The following is a 27,383-nucleotide window of genomic DNA, read 5'->3' on the forward strand; positions in this document are numbered from 1 at the left end:
ACATGTGGGTAGCCAGCATATAGACGCGTTCAAACTCATAATCAATCATGAATGCAATCTCGTTAGCGTGTCATTAAACTTTTTTTCTCCGTTGCCTTTCCGAATATCGAATGTGTAAGGAACGATTGAATGCTCATAAAGCACCTCCCACAACCACCTCATAGCTTGACTAAGGGTCATGGCTGACAAGGTCAAGGTATGCTCTATCTACCGTACTCTTCTCCGAACAATCGGTCATAGCGTTCGCTTTCACAAGCAAGAAGTGAAAAACCTTCGCAGATCATTTCGAGATGATTTTAATCAGACAGTCCAAACAAATCCTTCCCTGGTAGACTTGGAAAAGAAAGGTGAGTGAACAACATTAATTAGAAATGCATTGAAGCTTAATTATTTTTCCTTCCATCTTGTAGCATCACAAACTATGCTTTTCCATCTCTCATCCTACAATGGAAGACCTTCAAGAGAACCAAACGATGAACGGAGACAAGAACGATGCTCCACATTTCCACACCGACAAGCAATTGCTGCAAGAGTGATGTCCAACGTTTCTTCATTAACATATCATCATTTATCACCCAACACCGTAATGCAAAGTAAGGGTCGCACAGCTCTTGGAGGTGGAAGTGATTCAAGATATATGCGTCAAATTCGATCAAAGAGAGATTTGAAAAGAAGGGCGAAAGATCGTATCAGCGCACAAGGCTATGGTGAAGGTCTATCACCTGATCAGATGGAGGTTGGTGATATGGGAGCAAATATGATCACTTCCCTTTTCGTGCCTCATAGAAGACAACGAGGTCCACTTCCAGGTCCTCCTGATGCCCGTCAATTCATTGCGAAAGAGTGGAACGGACAAAAGCCAAATGGAAATATGAGACAAACAGAACATGCTCTGCTTTCAACGCGAAAGTCGATCGATCAATTACGAAACAAGTATGATAAACTCAAACAGATCGCAGATGCATCAGGAAAAGGTCACGACCAAGAAGAAGCGGAGAAAGCGCTAAAAAATTGGCGCTCTCAGCGAAAGAACTTTTCTTCCGAAGAAAAGAAGTTTGAATTGACCAAGGAATTGCAGGCAATTCGAAGCGATGCTGCTTCTCTATTGTATTCTGTCGTTCAAAAAGCTGAACTAAGCACTGGCGCATGTCTAGGTTCGGCGAGGATCGGTAAGTTGGCAAGAGGAGAATGGCTGACACCATGATTGCTATGTGTATCAACAATCACACAAATCAAGCAGACCAGAGAGCCACTGGATGGAAATTATAAGATTGCGTATTGGTGTGCGATCAAGATAATCGCCGAAGCGACAGGAAGGGGCAAGCAGACCAGAGAGCCACTGGATGGATATTATAAGATTGCGTATTGGTGTGCGATCAAGATAATCGCCGGGGCGTCAAGAAGGGGCTGTGGTGCAATTGGCAGGCAAGTGCATCGCAAAAATAATTGATCAAAAAGCATAAGGACCCCATCCAAAAGGAAAGAAGAATAAAAGAGCACCCTCAACAAATTTTCAAACAACCAGGGGGCAAGATGACATCTTTCCATAAAGTGTTGGCCTTCATCTTCCTTCTTGCTTTTACCCTCACCAATTTGGATCCGACATGCGGTCAGCCAACGCGATCACCATCGTCTCGTGATGACCGCTTGAGAAAAGAGATTGATCACAGTGATAGTCGCTCAAGGAAAGAGCCATACCGTCGCGAGCCGCATCGCAGTGTTGATCGTCCGAGAAAAGAATTGTATCCCAAGGATGATCGTAAGAGAAAGTATGAGTCCTTTCGCAAGAACGAAGATGAACCTCAATATCAAAAGTCACAGAAGAGCTATCGTTCGACAAGATCTGAATCTTCTCGTTGGAAATATCACTCCGATAAAGATTCTCGCACATTTCGATCTCAAAAGCCAAGTGTGGAGTCTGTTGAAAGGCAACAATTGCTGAAGGAGGAAGCATCTAGAATCAGACGAAATTCGCGAAAGGATATTAAAACGTCCAAAGAAGAAATCAAGCGCTTAACGAAAGAATTCAACCAATTCCACGATGCTAGACTCGCAGCCGATCGCGCAGAAATTCGAGTGGGTAATACAGTGCGTGACGCTTGGGCTGGTAAATATATCGAGCTAGAAACGGCAAAGTCAAATATCCGGAGGCATGAAAGGGCTGGTAACTATTTGCATCATACTCCTGCTGTTAGTCAAGCTCTTCATGAACAAGCAGATAAATTAAAAGCTGGGCCTGAACGCTTAGAAGCCGAGATGGCTGATCTCAAGAGTAAAGGAAAGCATGATGAAGGCTTGGAATGGATTCACAACTATAAACACATTCAGGAACACAATGAATTTCTAGACAAGGTCAACCGACATGCAGGTTCGATATTTATGGATAAACAACTTCTCCGTAAATATAAAAAGTACTGAGCTTGTACTCACGAGAAAGGAAGAAGCTGCAGTTTATCGCTTTAGTGTCTGTATTGACATAGTCATATTTCTGTATTGCATCTCATTGTCATCTTTGTCTCTTTTCCTAGTGGGCAAGTATACATTGAAGCAAGCTTAGGTGTCCCTTGTCCTCCGAAGAGGATTAGCAAGGGGAAAGCTGCCTGCATGATGCTAAGCAAACCGGTAAGTGTACATGTCAAGCAGATTGCAACGCTCTTCTAATGTGTTCGTGAGTTCTGCGTAATCCGTTGGCATTCGAAGTAAAGCACAAGGCGTCATAGAAGGGGCTCCAATGTTATTTTGCGTACAAATACATCACAAAGGCGATTTTCTACGAAGTATAAACCATAAGTAAGCCCCCGAGACGTCAGGAAGGGGTTATAGCAAATCCATCGCAGCAACGATTTTGCGAAAAGTACAAATATCGCTGGAGGACTTGAAAGAACCACAATATACCTCAATACATCTCCAAGCGATCAAGGCAGGATGGTCGCCTACTGTACGTTTATCTCACTCATCTTCCTGTCCGTTCTTGCTTTACCTAATCCGACTCTGATCAGCGGTCTATCATCATCATCATCCTCTTCTGATGGAAGTTCGAGAAAAGAGCTGGACTGTAGTGATTTTGATAAAAAGAATGAATCTTTTCACGAGGATTTAAATGAATCCAACTTTCAAATTTTGCTTACTCACCGCTCGAAGGGATATGAGTCATCGCATGGGCAATCCAATACGGAAAGAGACGTATATCTCGTCATAAATCCACGTTTCGTCATAGATTCATGCACGATTTGGGATCGAACAAGAATTCCAGACAAATCAAGAATTAATCTCTTTGAAAGAGGTACTCGCCGCAAAAGAGAGGCATCTGAACTCGTGCGTACAACAAATTCGCCAATAAGACGTCCGGAACAATCGAAAGTCGAACTTACTGAACGTCAAAAATTTTTGAAGGATAAGTCGTCTAGAATCAGACGGACAGCAAGAGAAGAGATCAAATCATCTAAAGCAGAGATCAAGAAGTTGAAGAAACACTATTATCAATTTCATGACTCTAGAATTGCGGCAGACGGCGCAAAAATACAAAGGGGAAACACAATTCGTGACGCTTGGGCTGACAAATACATCGAATTGGAAACGGTAAAGTCAAATATTCGAAGGCATGAAAGGAGCGGTAACTATCTGCAACATATCCCTGCCATTCATCAAGCTCTTCATGAGCAAGCCAATAAAATGAAAGACATACCTAATCGTCTTGAAAAGGAAATGAGTGATCTTAAGAGCAAGGGCAGGGTTGATACGAACCAGTACTGGGAACACTCACTAGAAGAAAGTCAGAAGTACTGGAAATTTCGTGACGAAGTCGACCAGCATAAGGATTTAATACGTTTCAACAAAAAGTCACTTCGTAAACTAGAAAAGCATAAAGTACAGTAAAGAGCCTTCGGCTTATAATCATACAATAGAAGCAGGTCGGAAAGCTCCGTTTCATGTTTCATACGCAAATGATTCGATATCCTTTGTCAAATTTTGCATTCTCCCCGAAGTACGCAAAGGGGCAACTTTCTTCTTTTTAAATGATGGGGACCATAAATACAAACAAACTTAGAAGTGTGTCTAGGTACGTCGAGGATTAATAGCTTGATCGAAGGGCTTTGCTTCCACCATGATATCTGGGCGCAGCATATACAACACACAGTCCAGAGAGCCTGAGTATCTTCTTTGTGCGCATGCTGCGTACACATTTCGCTCCTAGAAAGCCCCATGGAGGTAAAAAAGGGGTTCCAGAATACATTTGCGTACAAAAGAATCGCAAAGACGTGTACTCAACCACGATGAAATACTCTGATGACCAAGACGAATACGGAAAAGGTCGTGATTATATGAGAACTCATAAAGCACACTCGTCATATACGCAACACTAAGAATAAAACCCCCACACACACAATGCATTAAAAGAAAGCTGTGAACAATCGCTATAAAGATATACATATATCGACATGCCTATATTGTATCTGGTTGCCGTCACTGTTCGTGCTCTTTTTCTACCGTTTTTGGAATTCGGACAAAGATAAGAGTGATAAGAGCACCAACGATTGCAGCGGCAAAATCGAACCACCAAATCGAATGGAAAACTTTCAATGATTCTTCACCAGCGGATTGACGTACTTTTTCCCCGATTGTGTCCGAAATACTCGTCATGATTGCAGCTGATAAATTTTGAACGGTAACCAAAAGACTACCTGCAGAACCTTGATAATGTTTTGCGACACTTGAAGTAACAAAGATTGAAGCAGCAGCAAAAGACAGATCTGGACCAAAAGTTACCAAAGCGATTCCTGGCATGGATAAAGCCCAATACGTAGTGTTTGCTGTTTGTGGAAGAAAGAATACTGGACCAAGCGCAAAAGCGATCATACTTGTTACCAGAATCCAGTGACCGTGAACCAGATGGGCAATCCTACTGACGATAAATGTTGCTAAGACGCCAAAGATTGCATTTGGCGTTTGGTAAAGAGCAACTTTGAGTGGAGAAGCATGTTGAATTCTTAACCAAAATTGAATAGCATAGAATTGCCAAGCTAAAAATCCCCCAAAACCAAGAAAATAAGCCAAAATCAAAGCCGTGAAACCGGGAACTTTCCATAATGCTGGAGGTAAGATCGGTCTTCGTACTTTTCTCTCGACAAGAAAGAACCCAACCATAGAAACAAGTCCTAACATGACAATCACAATCGTGTATGGCGTCCAATTCGCACTCGGTCCTTGAGTTAAGCCGGCAACAAGAAGAGCACAACCAGCAACAGCCAAAGAACTTCCGTAAAAGTCAAAGCTGCTAAAGCTTAGACCGGGTAAGGCAGGTTGAATGTTCGGAATCGCATACCATCCCAAACCTGTACAGATTCCTGCAAGGATTGTGTTTGTTGCAAAGATGTATTTTGGTATGGAACTGAAGGCACCACCTTGAAGTAAGCCAAGATAGTATCCAAAAGGTGCCATTGCAGCCATGATGGAGAATACCCTAGTCTTCCTCAATCCTGGTTGATAAATACGACCAAGGATGCTGATACTGCTTGAAACCAAAACACCAACCGCTAAACCTTGCATTCCTCTTACGACAAAGAATAGGTACTTGTTCGATAAAGAGAAAACGCCGATTAGGTTTGCCATTGCTTGCCATGCAAACGCACCGCACATCAGATATTTCGGACGAAGAAGATCTGCCAATGGGCCTGAAACGATGACCGAAAGCCCATTTGCCAAAAGATACGAACCTTGAAGCCAAGGTGCTTGAGAAGAAGGAATGCCTAATCTATCGATCAAGATTAATTGTAAGCCGGCACAGCCACCTTGAAAAAATCCAAATAATAATTGACCAGTCGAACAAATAAGAATGAAAATGATTTCTGCTGTTAAATTTGGAATTTCTGGTGGTCTTGCTTGAAATGCTGGCATACTTGGTTCTGCTGTAGAGACATTTGCAAAAGCTTCTGTTGACTGAGCAGCAGTTGGCGGAGCGGTATCCAGTACGGGCATAACACCATATGGGCCACCACTGCTGCTTCCACCAGCACCTGCTCCCGATCCAGACGTTTCTGTGGATTTATTTGTATTACTTCTTGGTCTGCTTGCGTTACCTATGCTGCTCGCCTTTCTTGTCTTGATAGATCCTTCCGGTCTCTCTGTATCCTCATCCTCCTCCTCCTCAACAACAAAGACATCTTCGTCAGCCAAGCCTCCTCCTTGCTGTTGTTGTTGTTGTTTAAGGTTGTCTAGATTTGGAATATTGGCACGAGCACGTGAATGAGAAGATGGTCTTCTACGAGTCGTATTTGTGGGTATACCCAATCCATCTTCTGTTGTTGTTTCCGTTCGTGATGGGATTGGCTGCAGTTCAAGCTCAACTTGCTCAATGTCTTTTATCGTCTCAGCGTCCATTGTTTTTTGATTATCGTTGTTAGAGGTAGAAAATGAAGCCGATATTGATGCTGAGCAAATCATTCATTATGCCCGTTCCCCCACGCTGGTAAAAACAAAAACCGTTCGGAAAAACTCTATATCTCTTTTGCATGCACGCTAACGGACACGGATAATTTTAATTTCTCCGGCCAGAACGGCGAATTGGGGAAGAGGGGGAGACAACGGAAATTGATCCGAGTCACAAGACAATCACAACACGCACTGTCGTTTGCGTGGATACGGGCTAAACAATTTCATACTTGCCCCGAAACAATGTATTTTGATGTACTTTGATGAGACTTACGTGGGATTAATCCCTCCTTGACTATGATCATAACCTTGTATTTAAACAGTGATTCTGGTGTGATGAGATACAAGTTAGGATTTCTCGTCTTGACTATTTATGTTCTCTCTTGTTTTCTTCAATGCTCAAAGTGTTCCCCGGCGTACTTTCAAAAGTATCGCGAAAGAAGAGCTGAAATACGTAAAAACAGACTCAAACTTGACAAAGCACTTAAGCGACGCCCTGTTACTTTAAGGAGGTTGAAGGATAGTATTATGGCTCATAACAAAGCAAACGATCTAGGTTTACGGGCAGGTAATACCAGTCGTCCAAAATGGATTAAGAAGCATATGGAACAAAAAGACGTCAAGTCAAACATGCATCTTCATACAGTTGTTTCGAAAATATTCAAGGGGAAACCAGAAATCAATGAAATCTTTGATAATCAAGCACAAAATTTAAAGGCAAAAGTTGAAAAGTTGCAAGAGCAAAAAGAGAAACTTGAGAAAAAAGGTCAATTCAAAGAAGAATTAGCTGAGCAACATCTGATAGAAGAACATCGTCACTACCACAAGGTTGATGCAATTTATGATCAAAATTGCAAAATTATACGTAAAACAAGTGATTACCTTGAAAAAACTGATCGCTTTCCTAATCGTTGTGCAATCATGAAATAGTGTTTATAGAGCCATCACGATGCATAGCAGTACAGCAGGTCTTGATAGCATAAGCACTTTGTGTAGCGTGAGGGTTGCGTAGGCTCAGAGAGTGTTGTATGCAACAATCCACAAGTCTACAGTGGCCCCGAAGAGATTGTGTATCGATGTACTTTAAAAAACTCCTACGGCAAATTTTTTTTTTCTTCACAACTATATTCTCTTTCTAAGATGATCAACTACACATTAAGACTTCTCGCTTTGGCTTACTGTATCTTTCTTTATCTTCTTCAGTGCTCAGACTGTTCACCAACGTACGTTCAAAAACTCCGCGAAAGAAGAGCTGAGATACGTGCAATCAGACTCAAAAATGAAAGGGCCCACAAACGTAGACCTGATAATTTGAGAAGATTGAAAGGATTTTTCAATTCTATAAGCGAAGCAGAAAAGAAAGGCATGCCAGCGGGTAACACCAGTCATCGAAAGTGGATAAAGCAAGATATGAAACAACAAGACGCAAAGTCTAATATGCACCTTCATACAGTTGTTTCAAAGGTATTCAAGGGGCATCCAGAAATCAATGAAATCTTTGACAATCAAGCAAAACGTTTAAAGAGCGATGTTGATAACATCCAAAAGAAAAAGGTTAAACTTGAGGATAAAGGTCAATTCAAAGAAGAGCTTTCGCAAGAACATCGTTTGAAAAATGTGAATCAATACTTAAAGCTTGATTCAAAGTTTAGGAAAAATTGGGAAATCATTCACAAAACTGGAAAGTATCTTGATGAGCACGATCGGTTCCCAATCAATATAGGATTATGAAACAGTGAACTTTCCAATCTTACATAGGAGCAAATACAAAGTATAGCAATTCATCTTATGCAGCATCGGGACTACATAGAATCATAAAGTGTTAGGTACGCCATTCTACAATCCTATCGTGGCCCCGAAAAGATCGTGTATACTATTTATATGCAACTCATATAGACTGTTACGGCAGTACTATCTCCTTGAATTAGACCTGTATAACCGTTTTGACGTGGTCAATTTACAGATTGGTACTTCTCTTCATGATTTTTGGTATCTTTTGTTTGGCTCTCTCGACACTCAACCTGTCCTCCGATGTCCTTCTAGTAAATCCGTGGGATTAAAGCTGAAATACGTATACAATAACTTGAAATTCAGCGGCAACTAGATTTCAGCTGAATAAGTTAAATACTGTATCCTGACGTACAAACTGCTGAATCAAGTACTGGCGCATATCTAGGCTCGGCGAGGATTGGCAAGTTGGCAAGAGGTGATTGGCTACCACCATGGTTGCAGCGTATTTCCAAATCAGATAGACCCGATTTCCCTTTTCTGTTGATCATAAGCTTTTTGCGTACCTATGTGTTTGAAAGAAACGCCCTAGAGGCGGCGTGTACGGGGATATGAAGGTAAATTTGCTATGGAATGCATTGCAAAAACTTCAGTCCTAAACATAATTTCACAACACTCCCAATTGTTCTCAAACAGTAAAAGCAGAATGACTTCTAACTCTATGATTCTCTCCGTTATCCTCTTGCTCACTGTTACTCTGACGCAGCTGACCCCAACAAGTGGCCAGCCAATGCGATCACCATCTTCTCTTGGTAGGAGAAAATGTCAAGACAGATCAGGTATAGAAGCTACTGAAAGACAAAACCGAATGACGCAAGATGAATATAAGCTAGTTCAAAATACACGAAAGAATCTTGAATCATCTGAAAAGGAGCTCAAACGTTTGCATAAAGACCATGCGCAATTCACTATTCCTAGATCTGAAGCAGACAAGGCAAAGTTACCGAAGGGACATACCAATCGTAACGCTTGGGCTGACAAATTTGTCGAACTGGAGAAGGCAAAGTCGAATATCAGAAGGCATGAAAGGGCTGGTAATTATTTGCAACATGTCCCAGGCGTTAGTCAAGCTCTTCATGAGCAAGCTGATAGATTAAAGAACGGAACCAATCGTTTGGAGAGCGATATGGTCAAGCTCAAGAGCGAAGGAAGCCATGATGAAGATTTAAAAAATGACCACGATGGTAAAGAATATCTCAAAAAGTGGAATTATGACAAGAAGGTCGAAAAGTACAATCACCTCATAGATATGGATAAATCAATAATAAGTAGGCAAGGAAAGCCTTTAAAACTTGGACGGGCTATCCCGTGATGAGAAGGTCTGCCTTTTTCCGACATTTTTGGGTATGAAATCGTAAACAGCATTAGGAACACCTTAGTATCTAGGAACGGTCAATTTCATCTTTAGTCCCCGGGGAGTAAAGCTGAAATACGTATATAATAACTTGAAATTCAGCGGCAACTAGATTTCAGCTGGATAACTTGAATACTGTATTCTGATGTATAAAATGCTGAATCAAATACTGGCGCAATTTTTAAGCTCGGCGAGGATTAGCAAGTTGGTAAGTGGTGATTAGCTACCACCATGATTGCAGCGCATTTCCAAATCAGAAAGACCCAATTTCCCTTTTCTGTTGATCATAAGATTTTGCGTATTCATTTGTTTAAACGATACGCCCCAGAGGCGTCGTGTAAGGGGATATGAGGGTAAGTTTGCTATAAAATGTATTGCAAAGACTTCAGTCCTAAACATAATTTCATAACACTCCCAATTGTTCTCAAACAATAAAGGCAGAATGACTTCTAATTCTATGATTCTCTTGGTTATTATCTTCTTCACTCTTACCCTGACACACCTGACACCAACAATTGGTCAGCCAGTACGATCACGATCTTCTCTTGACGACCGTTCGAGAAAAACGCCGTCATACCAGAATGACCGTTCCAGGAGAGAGCCTAATCAACGGAAACCATATAATCGTGATGATCGTTTAGGAAAAAAGTCCTATCACAGAGACGAGCGTCAAACAAAGTACGAATCTGCTCGTAAGGGTAAATACGAAATCAAATATCAAGATTCATATAATCGAGATCGCTTAAGAAAATCATCATACAGACTGCATCGTCTGCAAAAAGGTAATAACTCTGATAAAGACTCATACGCAGCAAAGTTTAGAAGTAACGCTGTTGACTCATTCGCAGCAACCATTGGAAGAAAACGTCGAGACAGGTCAAGTATGGAAGCTGCTGAAAGACAAGACCGAATGACGAACTATGAGTATGAGCTTGTTCAAATTGCACGAAAGAATCTTGAATCATCTGAAAAGGAGCTCAAGCGTTTGCATAAAGACCATGCGCAATTCACTATCTCTAGAGTTGAAGCAGATAAGGCAGAAGTACCGAAGGGACATACTAATCGTAACGCTTGGGCTGACAAATTTGTCGAACTAGAGAAGGCAAAGTCGAATGTCAGAAGGCATGAAACGGCTGGTAATTATTTGCAACATGTCCCAGGCGTTAGTCAAGCTCTTCATGAGCAAGCTGATAGATTAAAGAACGGAGCCAATCGTTTGGAGAGCGAAATGGTCAAGCTCAAGAGCGAAGGAAGCCATGATGAAGATTTAAAAGATGACCACCATGGTAAAGAATATCTCAAAAAGTGGAATTATGACAAGAAGGTCGAAAATTACAAACACCTCATAGCTCTGGATAAATCAATGATAAGTAGGCAAGGAAAGCCTGTAAAACTTGGAAGGGCTATCCCGCTTTTTCCGACAATTTTGGGTATGAAATCGTAAACAGCAGTAGGAACACGTTCGTATCTAGGAACGGTCAGGAAGAGCAAGGGATAGTGCCGGGTACCACGATTGCTGTTTACAATTATGATCATACTTTTGTCCGTGAGCATTTTGCAATCCGAAGGAGCCCCAAAGACGTCTCTAATGTTGGAATATAAGATAGCGTAGTGTGCGCTAATTTCACCTTATCTGCGGGGAATATATGCTGTACATTGAGCACAATCATGTTTGCTGTCATAGCAGTCATGCGAGGGTCGCGATATGTAGATACGATTTGTATAGTTCCATAACTTAAAACTCGATCGTTTCACACTACGATAATCCAAGTGTAGATAGATGAATGGGAAGCAAAGTGTATTTTGGGCATTTTAATTACTGCGTCACCTTGCGCAAGTATACAGTCAAGTACCTTTGCGTCTGTTGATGAGAATGAATGTTTGAATCTGAAAACAAGATAATTGACAACGGAAACAATCCAAGTTAAAAAACAACACTCGGGGTTAGAGAATACTTGCAAATGATGTAGCATAGCTTTTTAACGAAGTACACATTGTCTTGCGTATTTTTTGCTACACACAAGGCCCCGAAAAAGATGCATATAATCATTTTTAAAGGACATTTGTGACAAAGTTCCTCTTTGGCTTTCAATTGAATAACGTTTTGAGATGATGAGGTACAATCTACAACTTCTTGCTTTGATTCTTTACACTCTGAATAATTGTCTCCAATTCTCAAAGTGCGCTCCAACCTATTTTCAGAAATATCGTGAAAGAAGAGCTGAAATACGAAAAAACAGATTCAAAAACGAAATTGCCAAGAAAAGATTAACGGATTCATTGAAGAAACGAAAAGATTACATACGTGCAACAGACCAAGCAGAGGAAAGAGGCGTACGAGTAAGAAACACTAGTTATCCAAAGTGGATAAAACAGGATATGAAGCAACGAGCATTAAAATCAAACATGCATCTACATCAAGCTGTTTCAAAAACGTTTAAAGGAAATGCAGAACTTAGTCAAATTTTTGATAATCAAGCTAATACTCTAAAACTCAAGACTGATCAGATACAAAAGCAAAAAGATAAACTTGAAGCAAAAGGTGAATTTAAACAAGAACTTTTCTCGAAGCATTGTTATGAAGAAACTGATCAGTTCTTGAAGCTTAACTCGAAAATTCAAAGAGAAAGGGAAGTTGTGCTAAAAACGAGAAAATACCTTGATAAACACGATAGATTCCATAATAGTTGTACAATTTTGAGATAGTGCACTTTCGGGGCACCTAGGGACATGAAAGAATTTCAAGCAAAATTCGATAGAAATTGGAGCATTGTTCTTAAGACGTCAAAGTACCTTGACAAACACAACAAGTTTCCCAATCGATGCGCAATTATGAAGTAGTATAATTCAATTTTCTCCATTCATGTAAAGCACAGCATTGTAGAAGGTCATGATGAGATATTCAATGAGCATTGGGGATATAGGTGCTCCAGCCCACCATTTATTTCACCAGTACTTAGCTGCCCCATTCTTCGTGCATTGCTACCAGATACTCGAATACGGAGCATCACAAATAGACAATCGCAATAAGGATGATAGACAATTGATAGAATCGTGCCGGACCAGGCAGGACACCTCAAAACTATTATAAGTACCGAAGAATATATCTTAAAGAGCACAACAACTTTCCCAACCGACGCACAATTTCGAGTTAGTCTGGTTTTCGTCTTTTGTGTCAAATATAAATATCCTGTAGCGTTGTGGATTTGTTATTGGAATCCGAGTGACCGATCCCGCAAGTTCACAAAGCCGAGCGCAATGCCTTTGTCAAACATTTGAAGGACGAGTAAAGCAACTGCAAGCTGATACCAAGAAAGTACAAGAAGAGAAAGATATTTTACGGAAAACGTGATTTTCAAGCGAAGATATTCATGTGAAGCACCTCGAGAAGCATAGCAAAATAGATGATAAACTAAGTTTAGAGAAGGATAAACACTTTAAAATGATCCAAGAAACCGGGACATACCTTAAAGAGCGTGATAAGCTTTCCGACTGATGTACAATTTCGAGGTAATGTATGCAAATTTCGCACCCAAATGTACAGCTTCTTCTCAGTATCCCCGTGAAATAATTGCATTACGAGCTGTTTTTATGTGCAAGGGTCAGCTTTGAGTGTTGTCCTTTCTGGTCTCTACCTCATTGTGCCAGAGACGTATAGATCTGAGAACACCATGTCTTCGCTAACAGTGAGCTTACTGATCTTTTCCGCTTTATTCGCTTCCTCTGTGGTGGTTTGTATGGATCCACCACTTCCAAAGGTATATACCCGTCCGATTTCACCAGGAAAGACACCTGAAGAGCATGCAGAAAAGGTGAAAAAAGCTAAAATTGAAAGGGACCAAAATTATAATAGACTCTGGAAAGGTGCAAACATACACTGGTCATACGAGGAATCAGTAGAAGCAGCAGAAAAAGCCGGTGTAGGACCAGGAAATACACATCATAAAGAATGGATCAAGAAGTATGGAGAACAACAAAGAGCCCAGCATAACTTCAAAAGACATAAAAGAATGTCAAAGATCTTGAAGGATCATTCCGAAGTAAGTAAGGCTTTATACGAGCGTTCACGAGCTTTGAAACGCATCCCTAGCCATATACAAAGCCAAATGGATCAACTAAAGAACAAAGGCAAGCATGATCAAAGATTAAAAGAAGACCATGACTATGAATTTTACGTCAAACGTCGAAAGCGAAATCAAGAGTCAGATGTATTGTCTGGCGTCATCTTCGCAAATGAAATATTTCTCGAGAAACATGGACATCAATAATTCACTGTATGTCTACCGCCCAGCGTGTGGTGGGGCTGTCATTGACTCTTTGTGCGCAAGTGTACTATCAAAGGAATTGCAACACCAAGCCTTGATGATTTCAAGTTTTCGAGGGAAATGTCGATCTGTGTATTACATTAGGGCTCAAATTACTCGAAAAACTCGTTGCACTTTATTTACTATATGAGTGATTTGCATTTTATACGCCCCTTACCATTTCCACTGAAAAAGACTGCAAAATTATCAAACCCTTTGTCTTTCTAGCTTTTTATCAGGGAGCATTTGAAAAAATGTTTTCTCCAAGCAATTCACTCTTACTCTTGCCATTATGCACCTTCTTGGTACAGATCACTTCTGCATATCCCAGCCAGACTGCCACCCACAAACCCTCCCATTCTCCATCTGAATTACCGGAGCACTCTCTGACGCATTATACTCGCCCTTTTGATCAAAAAGCCGAAATCAGATCTGTTCGTTTAGAGAACAGATTAGCAAAGAAGAGGTCGGGTCAAATCAAGCAAGAACAGTACAAGTATGACTTTTCCGTTGAAGAGGCCGCAAATATAGGTATTCATGAAGGTCATTCTCATCAACAAAAATGGGTTGAAGAACATATGAAATATCTCGATACCAAAAAAAATATAAGAATGCATCAGCTGGCTTCAAAAATAATCGATTGTCATTCTCAGAAATTTCGCGATATCAATCATGCCTTTAATGAACGTTTGGATGTACTAGAAACGATTGCAAAGTATCACAAAGACAACACAGACTCAATTAAAAAAACAGGTGGTACTTTTAGCACCGACGATCAGGAGAAACAGATCGCTGCAGATATAAAGAGAGCCAGAGATACTTATAGCAAAAGGATAGCTTGTCAGCAGATTATAGATACGACCAATGCATACCTCAAACAGTTCGATAAATCAAAAAATAAATGCACAATCATGTAAAAACTGAAGAACTACTGTCCAAATCAACACTCTATATTCTCTCATCAATGTCGCCCTCCTTTCGATGACAAACGGGTCATTGTCTTCTTTGCCTTACTCGCCAATTGTCCCATCTTGCCAACGGCTTGCAAAAGGACTTGAGCCGATTTGGGTAAAGAACCAATGCCATTTGCTCGTTTCCGTAATCCTGATTTAATTAGGCAGTGAAAGAGATTTCGTAAGCCTACTACCGTTCAAATGTGCCTTTTTAAAATGTTTCATGTGCGTACGCATTGGTGGGATGATAACATCGGCAACTTGATCAACAATTCCCATGGCTTTGTCGAATGTTACTGGTCTGGCAATGGCGGTAGAAGTCCAACTGTGTTTGAGATGATGACAGTCTCAGTATTTGCAGTATTAATTTTAGCATGGCAACCACCCACCTACCTCAAGAGTATCGTCACCACAAGCAGCATCGTAAAAATGTTTAGTGTACTGCGAATTCGCATTTTGTAAGATTCGCAAAGTATGTGGTCAAGAGGATGAATTTTGCAAGAGGCAATGCCTGTACTATACATCACATCTCTCTCAAAAAGGTTTCATGAGTTTCCTTGCCACCAACACAGCCATTCGGCGCGCTGGTCTCCATCTTAACACAACCCCGCACACTGCAGAGGCGGTGATCTGCCTAATTAGACTTCAATGTACGCTGTTTCTCCCCTTCGACGATTCTCTCAGAGACAAACAGCCCTTTACGTTTCCGTACACGATCCATATACCGTTTTGCCACATTTTCTCTCTCTCCAAATTCTCCCAAATCTTCCAATTCTTCCTCGGTACGTGGCACCCAATATGGATCTAAGTCAAAGATTTCGTACCCTTTGAAAACCAATTGCGGACTAGCAGCACCCGAAGTTCGCTTTCGGATCTCATCTGCAAATCCAAACGATTCCACAACGGGTAATAGAGCACCGACAGTAAAGAATGACGTGCCCTCTTTCATTTCTTCCGAAGTGATCCTACCGCGTCTTCGTGACAGTACAGCATGAACTTTACCTAAAACGTCTGTTGAAGCTTGAATATCACACGTGTACATCGCCAACATCAACCTAGGACTCCAATCCAATAGACCCGATCGACAGGATTCACGCATAGAACCAATCACAGCACTTGTCATTTGCGAGTGGTTCACTTGAGTTGCATTCGATTCTTCACCGCTTACGACTGCAACACCTTCCACAAAGAAGGCCATTCCATGCATCGGCTCAGCACACATTGGTCCTTGCAAAGTAGCCAGTTGGAAACCGGTATCAATCGCCTCTTCTACATCAGCCAGAGACCATGCAGTCTTGGAAGGACCAGATTCTGTTTCCGTATCTCCATCAAGATTGATGCCCGTTTCCACTTTAGCTGCAAGATCATCGACTTGTGAGCCATTTATTGCCGCTTTTGTGGTTGCATCAGGTGATGTACGTGAGCGCAAAGATGCAAGCTTGCTATTATTTTCGGACCGCTTATCCACAAGCATATTCGGACCACTCCTACGAGGGCCCAAGGACCAGATTGCATTCGTGACATCTTTCCACATTGGTCCACTCTTAGCCAGCAAACTATCAAGTTTGTCCCAAAAGACGTCCATCTTTACTTCCCTTTCATCTTGTTGAATTGCTCCTTCTCCTTCTTTGTCTTCCATTACCTCTGAAGCAAGACCCCCATCTTGATGACGTTCGCGTTGCAGCAATCTCTTCACGATCCGGCTATTGATCAGCAAGAAGTCTGCTACTTCTGTTGGCAAAGGAACAGCACGGACTGTTAACTCGACTTGGCCACCAGCAGTTTTGGCATGAATGGTACCCCTCTGAGCACCCTCAGTCTTGGGAGGTGGCATTTCCGCAGCCTTTTTTGCCGTCTCACGGAAGGGGACTAAAGGTGGAGAGGCCTGAATTGCACATCTTGCGAACCGTTCACGTAAGTCTTTCAAACATCTTTCAAGATGCAATTCTCCAGCACAAACGATCACATGCTCTCCTGTACTTTGTACCATCGTCTCAACGCATGGATCTGCTTGATTCAATAATCGTAATCCCTCTACCAACTTGGACATGTGCGTTGGATTCTTGGGTTCAAGAGCAACTCGAACGATGGGCGAGTTCAGTCTGCTTACCCCAGCCAAATTGACAACATCCTCAATCTTGAGTTCTTCTTCTTGATTTGCGTTGGATGGCAAGCCACACAATGTAGCGTTTCTGAGAACGATTCCCTCCAAACCTCGAACAGCAAACACATTTCCAGCAGGTACCTCCGCCACAGCCACCAGTTCACGACCCATCATCATGTATAGGCCTTCAATTGTGACGTCAACTTTGAATTTCAGATTGGCTTTGTGGTTTGGAGGCAGGGCCGTATTGTATTTGGGCAAGATAGCGCTGATCGTCTGACCAACACTCAATGTACCACTATACAGCCGTGCGAATCCCAAAACGACTTCTTCGGCTTTTTGTTCATCTGTGAGCTCATCGCTTGGATTTGGTACCGCGGAGCCGTTGGTTCCATCTGCGCCGAGACTGCTTTGATCAATAGTCACGCCTGTAGCACTGAGTGTGTCTTTCATAGCTTGTACCCTCTCTCTTGCTTCCCGCCCTCTCTGTCTCATCTCATCTGCAGTCAATTCTCGTCTTCTGCCTTCAGGAAGATCACCACGACGGATAGCAAACATTTTGCTCACATAGGCGCATCTACGAGCTTCAGGGCCAGTTCGGGCAGAGAACAAGTCCACCTCTAGAGGATTGCGAGGTTCAGCTTTGGAAAAGTAGCTCAGATCAGGATGCAACATCTTTGGAATCCGAATCGCTTGTGCTTGTGCAGGGGCGGGGATGTTTGACATCAATGCACCAAAAGTACATGAAGCCAGAGGAAGCCATTGGGCAAATATCGTTTGCACTAGTGCTGAGGTGTCCTTTGATTTCAGCTCGCGAGGATGAATTTTTAGATCCAATGTCTTGACAATCTTTTCGATCTTTTCTTGATCACGATTTTCTGCACTTTCATAAACAGCCCAAATGTTCTCCAACACGAATTGCACAAATACTGGCTTCAAATTTCTGCCCTGCTTCTCTTTTAGCTTGTGACCGATGATTCGTTTTGATTTGGGGTCAAAATAAAAGTCTCCCCAGAGAACCTTTCGGAATTTGCGCTCCTGTATTCCAAGTTTCTTTGCGTATAGGTGGGAAAAGCGATCTAGTCGGAAAGCCCAGGTATCTATAGCAGATGCAAAGATCACATTACCTCTTCCTGGGTCAAAGTAGATATCCTCATCATCCAACTCCTCGTACCTGTCCTCTTGTTCTGCTGCCTCATTTTCTCCATTTGAGGTGGTGGCGTCGGCATCTTCCAAGCTTTCCATGGCTTTTTGATCCTGCTCCTCCTTCTTCTTTTGCAATCTTCTTTCTCTGTCTTCATGCCATCTCTGATCATCTTCCATACGTTCTGTGGCAAAGAATGATCCCATGACTGCATTCACTTGTTCTATGAGTTGGTTCAGATGATGATATGCTTCAATAGGTGAAAGTTTCAATTCAGTTACCAGCCTGTCCATCTTGTTGAGTACAAGGATTGGCGATAATCTTTCACTCCAAGCTTGTCTTAGCACCATAATTGTTTGTGTGCATACACCTTCAACAACATCAACGATGATCAAGCTACCATCGCAAAGTCTGCTTGCGGTTGACACTTCACTTGAGAAATCGACATGACCGGGTGTATCGATGAGATTGATCATGCAATCTTGAACGTCTCCTGGTGTTCCATCTGGACGTAAATGTCTAGTTTTGAAGTTCAAGCTGACAGCACTACTTTCCATTGTGATTCCTCTTTCTTGTTCATCTTCTCTTGAATCCAAATAACGCAACTTTCCCGCTTGACGTGAAGAAATGATTGCGTTTGATGCCAACAATGAATCTGCATAAGATGATTTTCCATGATCTACATGTCCCATCAATGTTGCACATCTCACATTGGCCGAAGCCAAAGAGAATTGTTGTTTCTTTGACATTGCGATGATGTTGTGAAGCTGAGTAGTGGAGAAGACACTAATTTTTGAGAAGAATGAAAATTTGGGTGGTTATATAAGCTTGCTTGTAAACGCGTTAATGCATTCAAGAAGAAACAAAGACATCATTTGGATGACAATTACTTCTCAACTCTCTCACTCGTGGGAAAACGACAGCATGGCGGATAAGAGGAAGACCTCGTCCAACATAAATGGTGATGCCGCCAGTGCATCATCATCATCAATGGTAAAAAGAGCACGTCAAGATGAAGATGGAGCAAGAACGATGCAATTAGCAATCTCATCCGCCAATGATGGTACATCAAAAGGACTAATACGATCAGTAAAACGAACCAGCAGTCTTTCATCTCCAATCGTTTCTCTTACAGGAGCACATACATCCGAAATACTTGATGTAAAATTCTCACCTGATGGTCAAATGATCGCAGCTGCTTCTTCTGATCGAACAATTTCAATTTGGCAAACGTTTGGTGAAAATCGAAATATAGGTATCCTGTCTGGTCATGCCAAAGCGGTGACAGCGATCACTTGGTCACCAAGCGCACCACATACTCAACCAAAGTTATTCTCTAGCTCAGCAGATGGAACGTTGATTGTATGGGATGTTTTGGCAGGTGCAAAATTGAGAAGACTAAGAGGTCATAAAGGTATCATCAATTGTATCGCTTGTGCACCTGGTGGACGTGAAATCTTGGCAAGCGGAGGAGATGATGGGAAATTGATGCTTTGGGATCCGAACGAGCGTGATGTTCTGGATGTGATTGATGTTACTTATCCGGTCACTGCAGTCTGCTTCTCTGATGATGGCGGTCAGATATACGTCGGTGGATTGGACAATGAGATACACGTATATGATCTTATGCGGAAGGAGATCATGTTCTCTATGAAGGGACATACAGACACAATCACATCCCTCGCTTTATCACCTTCAGGATCAAATCTTCTTTCGACTGCAATGGATAATACCGTCTGTATATGGGACGTACAACCCTTTGCGCCTGAACCATTGCCAGGACAATCAAAGAACGTACGTCTTTATCGAACTTTGCAAGGAGCAACGACAAGTGGGTATGAGAACCTGTTGATCAAATCAGCATGGAGTAAGGATGGAAGGAGAGTGGCTACAGGCGGGACAGATCGAACATGTACAATTTGGAACGTGGACAATAGCAATATTTTGTACAAGTTGCCCGGACATCGTGGTACATGTACGGCCGTTGCCCTACATCCACAAGAGCCAATCATTGTGTCTGCATCGGTTGATGCTACGATGTTCTTGGGTGAAATCGAACCCTAATGCTTTAACAATAGTGTAATATTACTGCATGTACTAGTATTTAAACAATCAAGACATTTGTGCTTTTCCATCTTTTCGAGTGAGACTCTCTTCACTTTTCTTCCTTTGATACCCAGTCTAACCAAGAGCCGGTATAGTTTCGAGTGCTGTGTCAAGAAAGGGGAAAATGTCAGTAAGCTGAACACGGTCGCATCTTTTGCAGTCCGATACTCACTTTTGCCATCCATTCTTCTTTGCGATATCCTGTGCTTGTGCGCTTCTCTTACCGCTACGGCAATAAAAGATAACTTTATCATCAAAGCCAGGTCGTGGGAAAGAGTACTGTTGTTGGAAGTTTGCTCCTCCGCTTTTGTTGAAAGCATCTTCAAACTTTGTAAGAGGAACATTGACAGCAGAAGGAATCATGCCTGCAGCCACTTCATCAGGTTCACGTACATCGATGATGGTTACTTCACCCGTTGGTTGTGATGCTAGCTTTTTCACTTCATCATAAGATGCATCTCCTTTGCTGGCCCATTGAGCATCTTTCGGTGCTTCACGAAAGCAGATGGAAGATGATTGGAATTGACGAAGAGCAATTGATTGCCAAGGAGCGGTACTTGGTGCTTTGGTAACAAATCTTCCCGAAACTTGTAAAGAGCGAGAAGCATTCAAACGCAAAGCCGAAGAAGCTTGACGAGCGGAGCCTGTGAGGATAGTACGGGCAGCCATGATTGATGGTGATGGTTGGTATGAGGTGGAGTTAAGAAGAGGGTTTTCTTTCTTTGATGAGCTTAATGCCCGTGCGCGGCTTCCAAACATTGGCTTGATCGGGTATAATAAAGTGTTGCATTCCCTTCCAAATGAAGCGTGATTGATTTATAGAAAGGCGGCACCCCTCCTGACGCGCTTCAGAATAACAAAACAGCCAATGCTTAAAATAAACAGGGACAGCTGTAAGTCGACATACATACCTTCTTTACTACATCAAACATGGATGACTTACTGGACTTGGATTGGACCAAACAGTCCGGCAATAACACAAATGGTCAGACAGCCTCGTCAAATGGCTCAAAACCATACAATGGGTCTAAAATAAACACCGGAAAGGGCGGAGGAATGGCATCTTACAACTTTGAAGCACTCACACGATCGATGCCTTCAGGTGGAAATGCTATAAGGCCTCAACAGCAACAGCAGACAAACGCTTCCAAAGCCACTACACAATCGAAGTCTGGAAACGATGCATTCTCATCATTGTTGGGCTTCGATAGCTCGAGTGCAAATACGAATAATGCTACAATGACAATGGCAGAAAGGATGAAACATAACAACGGACAGCCTTCAATATATCAAGCACAAAGGAAACAGTCACCACTCCCTACAGCTAGTACACAAAAGGCTGATGCAGCTTGGGATGGACTCGATGATTTCATGTCCGGAAGTAGCAGTAGCACTACACAAAGACGTACAAATCCACAACCAGCACAAGTCGCAGCTGCAAATACCGCCAAAGAAGATGATCTATGGAATTTCGGTGGTGCATCCTCAAATAGGCAACAGTCTACTGTTAAGTCCACCACAAACCAGAGAAGCTCGCCTATAGTCCCGGCTGCGAAGAAACCTGCCTCGAAAGATCCTTTCGACTTTTCAGAATTCGAAGACCCGGCAGATTTTCAGAGTTCGGCTTTGGGCGGGGGTGGAGATGTTGAACAGTCGGGAAGAAGGCCTGCACAGGCTAAAAACGGACATGCAGACAACTCCCGGACCAGGAGAGGAAAGGCCTCTCTATTAGGCGATAGCAGCCTCGAAGAGGATAGTATCTTGGGATCTTTAGGTCGACCTGCAAAACCTCTTTCGTCTACCTTCGATGATGCCTTTGGAGATGAGGAAGCTCCAAAACTGACTCAATCCCGGAAAGCTGGCACTTCCTCACCTCCTCCTCACGTTATCGGTCAGGTTGTCGAAATGGGCTTCTCACCTCAGCAAGCGCGTGATGCACTCTCACAAACTCCAGGTGGACAAAATGTACAAGCAGCTTTGGAGATCCTACTGCAAGGCTCTCGAGGTCAACCAGGACGGGGCACTCCGAACGCAGATAGGGATACTGAGGAGGAGCGGGATCGTAAATTCGCTGAAAGGCTGCAAAGGGAAGAGCAATTACGTCAATCTGGTCGATCAAGGGATGATGATGATGCCGGATTCTCGAGGCGAAGACAGGGTGAGAATGAAAGTTCTAGATCGGAAACACCGGTTGATTGGCAGAAGCAGGCAGATCAATTATACGCTCAAGCTTCGGTATTGGGAGCCAATATGTTCAGCAAAGCGAACGCACTTTGGTCTACAGCCAAAACCCAGGCTCAGAGGGCATTAGACGAACACAACGGTGGGAGTGGAGCAGGATCGGCCACTGGCAGCGGGCGTTCCAGTCCAGCAGCAGGAAGTGATCGTGCGCGTAGTCGAAGATGGGCAGTTCCTTCACGAGATGGAGGCCAGCGGAAAGAATGGCAAGGAAAGCCAAAGTGGATGGTAGATGCTGAGAATGAAGACCAAGATGCACCGGGTGTAGAGCGAACAGTTCAAGAAGATGGAAAGAGAGAGCATAGGAAGGGAAGCAGCTTCAGAGATGACTTTGATGGCGAGGAGGATCATGCGCCACCATTCTTCGACCGAAGCCAAGCTGCGAAGGATAAAGCAAGAGTGGTAGAAGAGCAACGTGCGTCTCCCAGAACACAACCACCTGCTGCTGACCTCTGGGGTAGCTCGAATGGGGCAACGTCGCAGCAACGAAAGACAAGTCCTGCTGAGGTACCACAAGCCACCAAAAAGAACACCACGCCTAGTTGGATGTCAGGTAATCGCTCTTCAACGCCCCAGAATGGCACAAAAGTCAAGGAAGCCGTTGCGAAGCGTCAAAGGCAACTAATAGCAGATGAGGCAGGTGCTATTCAGACTGCTTCCAGACACAAACAGCGGGGCAATGAATTATTCAAAAGAGGTGCTTATGGAGAAGCAGAAGTTGCTTATGGTGCTGCACTGAGTGCCTTAGATGCTAATCCACGTTCTATTAGACGAGTCGTTTTGCTCAACAATCGTGCGAACGCTAGACTCAAGAATGGAGATGCAAAAGGTGCTTTGGATGATACACTTGCAATCTTACATTTGATCGTTGTGGAGGAAGGTAAAAAATCTTCACCTTTCTTACTTTTCCGTCCCTCAGAAGAAGTACCATTGCCTCTGCCTGAGTATGCAGAAGTGAATTTGCGAGAGGGCTACGCAAAGGCTTTATTGCGAAGAGCACAAGCAGAAGAAATGCTGGAGAGATGGGATCCGGCTTTGAGTGTTTGGTCTTTGCTGGAAAAGTACGAACGTGAAGAAGGAAGTGGAGCGAACGGAGTTTCAAACATGCGTGCTGCTAAAGAGGGAAAAGGTCGATGTGATAAGATGTTGAAAGGTGGTGATGTTAATGGAACAATTGCCCAAGGACCCAAACCTGTCAACAATGCTCGCGTTAGGGCTGCTGCTGCCAGTGCTGTTGCCAAAGCAGAAGCGAAAGTCAAGGAACGTTTGCGGGCTGAAAATGCAGCCACAGCTCAAGAAGAAGCAACAAAAGATTCTTTGCGTGATTCAGTTGATGGACGGATCTTAGCTTGGAAAAATGGAAAGGAGAACAACGTTCGTGCTCTTCTTGCAAGCTTGCATGAAGTTGTTTGGCCAGGTTTAGGATGGAAAAAGGTGGGAATGCACGAATTAGTGATGGACAATCAAGTCAAAAAGGTGTATATGCGTGCAATTGGTCGTTTGCATCCGGATAAATTGACCCCAAAATCCAACACGATCGAAGAGCGAATGCTTGGTGGAGCTGTATTTTCTGTTCTGAATGATGCCTGGTCTGCAAGTCAATCCACATAGATATGTATACTCTCTAGATACTATAATTCAATCAAATGCGTTGAGCATAAATGCTTTTGTCGAATAGGCTATTGATACAAGGGTGTGATTGTGGTGGTGTACATCGAGTGGAATTTGCTGACGATTTACGATGATGGTTCTGCTTTTCCTTCTTCTCCATCGTTCAATTCGCGTAACCAAAGAACGTTGTTGCATCTGATGAAAACTTCTCCCAACATTCCGTTTGATTTTCCATCAACGAATTCTTCTGTGTTTGCTAGTTGTAGATTCATATAATTATCTGTACTGACCAAGAAACCTTTGTATTCCATTCCCCATTTTAGTCTGACTAGGATTTGTTTTCCTGTTTGCATCTGCAAGAACGGTTTCGGGTTCACCGGTGTGATCTGTATAAGCAGAGGGTAGATCGTGTCAGCGCTATCTCTATCTGTGGGATATGAACGCCCTTAACGCACGGATGACATATTGGTGATGGGTATCTTACCGGATGGGAGATGATGGCGATGAATAAACTTTATTTGGCATGCATCAACAGCAACTTCTTCTCGGAACTAATGACATCAAACACGCGTCAAAAATACATTATCTGGAGCAAGTGCAAATATACCTCCCGCACCATTCATGCAAAATCTCGGAAATACAGACGGATGGCTTGGACGTAGGTTATGATTCTGTCAAGCGTTTAGGGGTCGTAATAAATCGTTATTAAGAAAGGTGCTGTACAGTATTAAAAGCTAGCAAACCCTCCAGTGCTCATACTGCTTGGCAGATCACTGGGATCAGGACCGCAATCGGTCACTTCTGCTTGGGTGCCCATTTCAAAGATGATTTCTGTATTTTGTGGTGGTGGGTTAGTATTGTCAGTTGTTTTTGCTGCCGCTGCAGGGAAGATGTCATCGAATGAAATCTTGCATCTTGAAGTTTGCACTTTACCGTTGATCGTAACACTTTTTACGTATGCCTTTGTGCTGTTTTGCAAAGGTGTTTGTCCCTGCAAAAATGAAGGATCGAAATCCTGTGCCTTGAAAGTGACATTACCGAGTAAAGTGTTGTACAAGGTATAACTTGGAACAAAAGGCGAAACAATAAGATATTCTCGTGTAGAAGGAACAGGGTATAAACCGAGCAAATGCATCACGAGTAACGTTGCCATTGCTGCACCGTCGTCGTTACCCGGAATTCCACCGGCAGTAAGGTTGAATTCGTTCAAGACCAGCTTACGAACCCTTGCTACACTACGGCTTGGCGAATTTGCATAGTGATATGTGACTGGAGTCTGGAAGCTTGGTTCATCGTCAGATCGGAATAAATTGCGTTCAAAGAAGGTGTCGATTCTCTTGATGAATGTTGAGATTGAGTTGTTGGCAATCAAAGAGATAAGACCGGCAAAATCGTGGGGAACAAAGAATCTATCATCGTGAAGAAGTGTCAGTCATCTCATATTATACTACTATCCGTACTTTATGTACTCACGAGTATTCCCACGAAGAACTTTCGTAGAAACCATAAGTGTTTTGCGCATCGTAAAAGCAGTTGTGGGATTTGTTTGTGTCAGCCGGGCTACAGATGATAGGACTTTCTTTGTCAAAATTTCCATTCATAAGCCTCTTTTGCATAAAGTTTGAGAAACCATACGACTCGCTGTCTTTGTCAAACACGTTTTTGTAGAACAATGATCGTTTTGTCCAACGGGCCGCATCTTCCATCTTTCCAAGCAACAGTGCAACATTACGAATACCGAAATCATTATAGGCATACTCCGCAGTTCTGGAAGACTGAAAGCGTTGAAGTCCTTTCACTTCAGTATCATTGTAATCTGATGGGATATAACCATACTTCTCATAGACTGCAATCTGTCTCCCACCACCATTATTGAACGTCTTTGAATCGAATGTTGCATCATGTTTTAGTGCTGCGTATAAATCATCAAAGTTCACTCCCATTCTTGCATTACGATATTTCACTGCAAAATCAGCCATGACGTTTGTTCCATCCGAACCACCTTGTGTATAACCTGGTAAATTGTTCGCTCTGCATTCGGGAATGAAACCAGCTTTGCGCCAACCGTCGGTATATGACCGGGTGATATCGGCATAATCTTGTGCACTTGTAAGGGATAAGAGCGGAAAGAATGTTCTAAAGGTATCCCAAGTGCAGTAGAGACTGTCAAAGTATGGTTCTGTTGTGCCTGTGAACACGCCTTGTGCTTCATGTGTGGCATTGCTGGGTGTCAAGAAGCCACGATAAAGAGAAGAGTACAACAACTTTTGAATCGTTGGATCAGTCGTGCTATCAAGCTGTACTCGAGAGAGTTTCTCTTGCCACGCTGCTGTAGACTTGTTTGCAACCATGTCAAAATCAATTGTTGGGATTTCTTCTTTTGCATTTAGACATGCTTGTTCTGCGGAGAGAAATGACACTCCAACTCTCAGAAGGAGCTGTGCTTTTCCATCTACTACATTAGTTTTTTGCCAAGACACCAAGACACCATGTTGCGAAGTGTCAGAGTCAAATTCGCTTGCATCAATTTGACTCTTCTCAGTATTGATGGTAGTCTCTCCAGTGTTTTTAACCGTCCAAAGGGCAGATTGATCGACGATTTGTTCATCACCATTATTCAAATCAAAGCATGCAAATTGATGATTGAAGAATTGTGCAGCTGCAAAACTGCTTCCATAGGTACCATTCAAGAGGATCTGCTGTGCTTTTCCATTAGAATCTTTGATAATTTGTGCATGACCCGTACCTCTAAATGAATTCGATAGATCTTCCGTCCAATCAATGCTAATGATCGGATTCTTCGAGGTGCTGTTGAATGTGTAACGTAACAGAGCAGTTCTCCTAGTCGTTGTTGCTTCCAATTGAGTATCATCATTCAATACTGATGAAAAATAGCCAGGACGCGCAATATCAGACGGCGTGCTCCCAGTTACCTTCCTTGGACGTTTTCGTTGTGCTTTTGAAGGCTTGCAATTTGTGATCGACCCATCCTTGCAATATACCGGCATAGAAGCAAAAGTCCCATAACTTCCACCTGCACCCGTACCAGAATCATGCAAAAGGCTCATACCCGTCACATTGTTGTTTGAATTGCGAATATATCCAGAAGGTGCAAAAACATCAACATCAATTCCAACTTTTGCCATTCCGAACGGGATAGATGCACCAGGGAAAACATTGCCCGAATTCGAGTTTTTCTCGGTTCCGATGAAAGCGTTTACATATTGTGTTAAATCGTTATCTTGTCCAGCGATAACAATTGCTGATATTAAGAAGAGTAAAGGGAGAAGGAATAAATGGGTACGATAATAGAGCCAGATCATTTTAGTGATGTAGTCATCAACCAGGATAT

General features: G+C 42.7%; 15 protein-coding genes across 15 annotated transcripts; 9 read left to right on the forward strand and 6 right to left on the reverse strand.

Annotated features, from left to right (window-relative positions):
* Window positions 1–178: 178 nt before the first annotated feature.
* FA14DRAFT_172019 (uncharacterized protein) lies at window positions 179–1,204 on the forward strand (the record flags this gene model as incomplete). The annotated part of the gene is made up of 2 exons (XM_025500369.1): window positions 179–347; window positions 411–1,204. The coding sequence occupies 2 exons, from the start codon at window positions 179–181 to the stop codon at window positions 1,202–1,204; spliced, it is 963 nt and encodes a 320-aa protein (XP_025355673.1).
* Window positions 1,205–1,369: 165 nt separating this feature from the next.
* FA14DRAFT_40677 (uncharacterized protein) lies at window positions 1,370–2,711 on the forward strand. Its single transcript, XM_025502310.1, has 2 exons — window positions 1,370–2,622; window positions 2,701–2,711. Exon 1 carries the CDS (start codon window positions 1,534–1,536, stop codon window positions 2,416–2,418), a length of 885 nt encoding a protein of 294 aa, XP_025355674.1. The 5' UTR covers window positions 1,370–1,533; the 3' UTR covers window positions 2,419–2,622; window positions 2,701–2,711.
* A 214-nt stretch (window positions 2,712–2,925) lies between these two features.
* Window positions 2,926–3,876, forward strand: FA14DRAFT_154788 (uncharacterized protein; the record flags this gene model as incomplete). Its single annotated transcript, XM_025497710.1, has 1 exon — window positions 2,926–3,876. The coding sequence occupies one exon, from the start codon at window positions 2,926–2,928 to the stop codon at window positions 3,874–3,876; it is 951 nt and encodes a 316-aa protein (XP_025355675.1).
* A 487-nt stretch (window positions 3,877–4,363) lies between these two features.
* FA14DRAFT_160547 (MFS general substrate transporter) lies at window positions 4,364–6,453 on the reverse strand. The gene has a single exon (XM_025498723.1). The coding sequence runs from the start codon at window positions 6,376–6,378 to the stop codon at window positions 4,465–4,467; it is 1,914 nt and encodes a 637-aa protein (XP_025355676.1). The 5' UTR covers window positions 6,379–6,453; the 3' UTR covers window positions 4,364–4,464.
* Window positions 6,454–6,729: 276 nt separating this feature from the next.
* FA14DRAFT_189349 (uncharacterized protein) lies at window positions 6,730–9,529 on the forward strand (the record flags this gene model as incomplete). Its single annotated transcript, XM_025501719.1, has 3 exons — window positions 6,730–7,257; window positions 7,633–8,046; window positions 8,924–9,529. Exons 1-3 carry the CDS (start codon window positions 6,766–6,768, stop codon window positions 9,527–9,529), a joined length of 1,512 nt encoding a protein of 503 aa, XP_025355677.1. The 5' UTR covers window positions 6,730–6,765.
* Window positions 9,530–10,013: 484 nt separating this feature from the next.
* On the forward strand, window positions 10,014–11,150 carry FA14DRAFT_184591 (uncharacterized protein; the record flags this gene model as incomplete). The annotated part of the gene is made up of 1 exon (XM_025501397.1): window positions 10,014–11,150. One exon carries the CDS (start codon window positions 10,014–10,016, stop codon window positions 11,013–11,015), a length of 1,002 nt encoding a protein of 333 aa, XP_025355678.1. The 3' UTR covers window positions 11,016–11,150.
* A 2,092-nt stretch (window positions 11,151–13,242) lies between these two features.
* On the forward strand, window positions 13,243–13,905 carry FA14DRAFT_184593 (uncharacterized protein; the record flags this gene model as incomplete). Its single annotated transcript, XM_025501398.1, has 1 exon — window positions 13,243–13,905. The coding sequence occupies one exon, from the start codon at window positions 13,243–13,245 to the stop codon at window positions 13,837–13,839; it is 597 nt and encodes a 198-aa protein (XP_025355679.1). The 3' UTR covers window positions 13,840–13,905.
* Window positions 13,906–14,129: 224 nt separating this feature from the next.
* On the forward strand, window positions 14,130–14,792 carry FA14DRAFT_154795 (uncharacterized protein; the record flags this gene model as incomplete). The annotated part of the gene is made up of 1 exon (XM_025497711.1): window positions 14,130–14,792. One exon carries the CDS (start codon window positions 14,130–14,132, stop codon window positions 14,790–14,792), a length of 663 nt encoding a protein of 220 aa, XP_025355680.1.
* On the reverse strand, window positions 14,629–15,283 carry FA14DRAFT_189350 (uncharacterized protein; the record flags this gene model as incomplete). Its single annotated transcript, XM_025501720.1, has 3 exons — window positions 14,629–14,979; window positions 15,062–15,153; window positions 15,222–15,283. 3 exons carry the CDS (start codon window positions 15,281–15,283, stop codon window positions 14,837–14,839), a joined length of 297 nt encoding a protein of 98 aa, XP_025355681.1. The 3' UTR covers window positions 14,629–14,836.
* Window positions 15,284–15,462: 179 nt separating this feature from the next.
* Window positions 15,463–18,825, reverse strand: FA14DRAFT_121334 (translation elongation factor 2; the record flags this gene model as incomplete). Its single annotated transcript, XM_025496459.1, has 2 exons — window positions 15,463–16,139; window positions 16,248–18,825. The coding sequence occupies 2 exons, from the start codon at window positions 18,823–18,825 to the stop codon at window positions 15,463–15,465; spliced, it is 3,255 nt and encodes a 1,084-aa protein (XP_025355682.1).
* Window positions 18,826–18,950: 125 nt separating this feature from the next.
* Window positions 18,951–20,210, forward strand: FA14DRAFT_160549 (putative U5 snRNP-specific 40 kd protein). Its single transcript, XM_025498724.1, has one exon. The coding sequence runs from the start codon at window positions 19,001–19,003 to the stop codon at window positions 20,138–20,140; it is 1,140 nt and encodes a 379-aa protein (XP_025355683.1). The 5' UTR covers window positions 18,951–19,000; the 3' UTR covers window positions 20,141–20,210.
* A 27-nt stretch (window positions 20,211–20,237) lies between these two features.
* On the reverse strand, window positions 20,238–20,668 carry FA14DRAFT_111209 (Rhodanese-like protein; the record flags this gene model as incomplete). Its single annotated transcript, XM_025495938.1, has 2 exons — window positions 20,238–20,286; window positions 20,355–20,668. Coding segments are annotated over 2 exons (363 nt in total), but the record flags the coding sequence as incomplete, so codon positions are not given.
* A 346-nt stretch (window positions 20,669–21,014) lies between these two features.
* On the forward strand, window positions 21,015–24,344 carry FA14DRAFT_172027 (uncharacterized protein). The gene has a single exon (XM_025500370.1). The coding sequence runs from the start codon at window positions 21,113–21,115 to the stop codon at window positions 24,029–24,031; it is 2,919 nt and encodes a 972-aa protein (XP_025355685.1). The 5' UTR covers window positions 21,015–21,112; the 3' UTR covers window positions 24,032–24,344.
* On the reverse strand, window positions 24,157–24,495 carry FA14DRAFT_178753 (putative small nuclear ribonucleo protein F; the record flags this gene model as incomplete). Its single annotated transcript, XM_025500870.1, has 2 exons — window positions 24,157–24,417; window positions 24,487–24,495. The coding sequence occupies 2 exons, from the start codon at window positions 24,493–24,495 to the stop codon at window positions 24,157–24,159; spliced, it is 270 nt and encodes an 89-aa protein (XP_025355686.1).
* Window positions 24,496–24,758: 263 nt separating this feature from the next.
* FA14DRAFT_184600 (uncharacterized protein) lies at window positions 24,759–27,354 on the reverse strand (the record flags this gene model as incomplete). Its single annotated transcript, XM_025501399.1, has 2 exons — window positions 24,759–25,440; window positions 25,505–27,354. The coding sequence occupies 2 exons, from the start codon at window positions 27,352–27,354 to the stop codon at window positions 24,759–24,761; spliced, it is 2,532 nt and encodes an 843-aa protein (XP_025355687.1).
* Window positions 27,355–27,383: the final 29 nt, after the last annotated feature.

Source organism: Meira miltonrushii (genome assembly GCF_003144205.1).
Source record: "Meira miltonrushii strain MCA 3882 unplaced genomic scaffold FA14scaffold_2, whole genome shotgun sequence".
Lineage (NCBI taxonomy): Eukaryota > Fungi > Basidiomycota > Exobasidiomycetes > Exobasidiales > Brachybasidiaceae > Meira > Meira miltonrushii.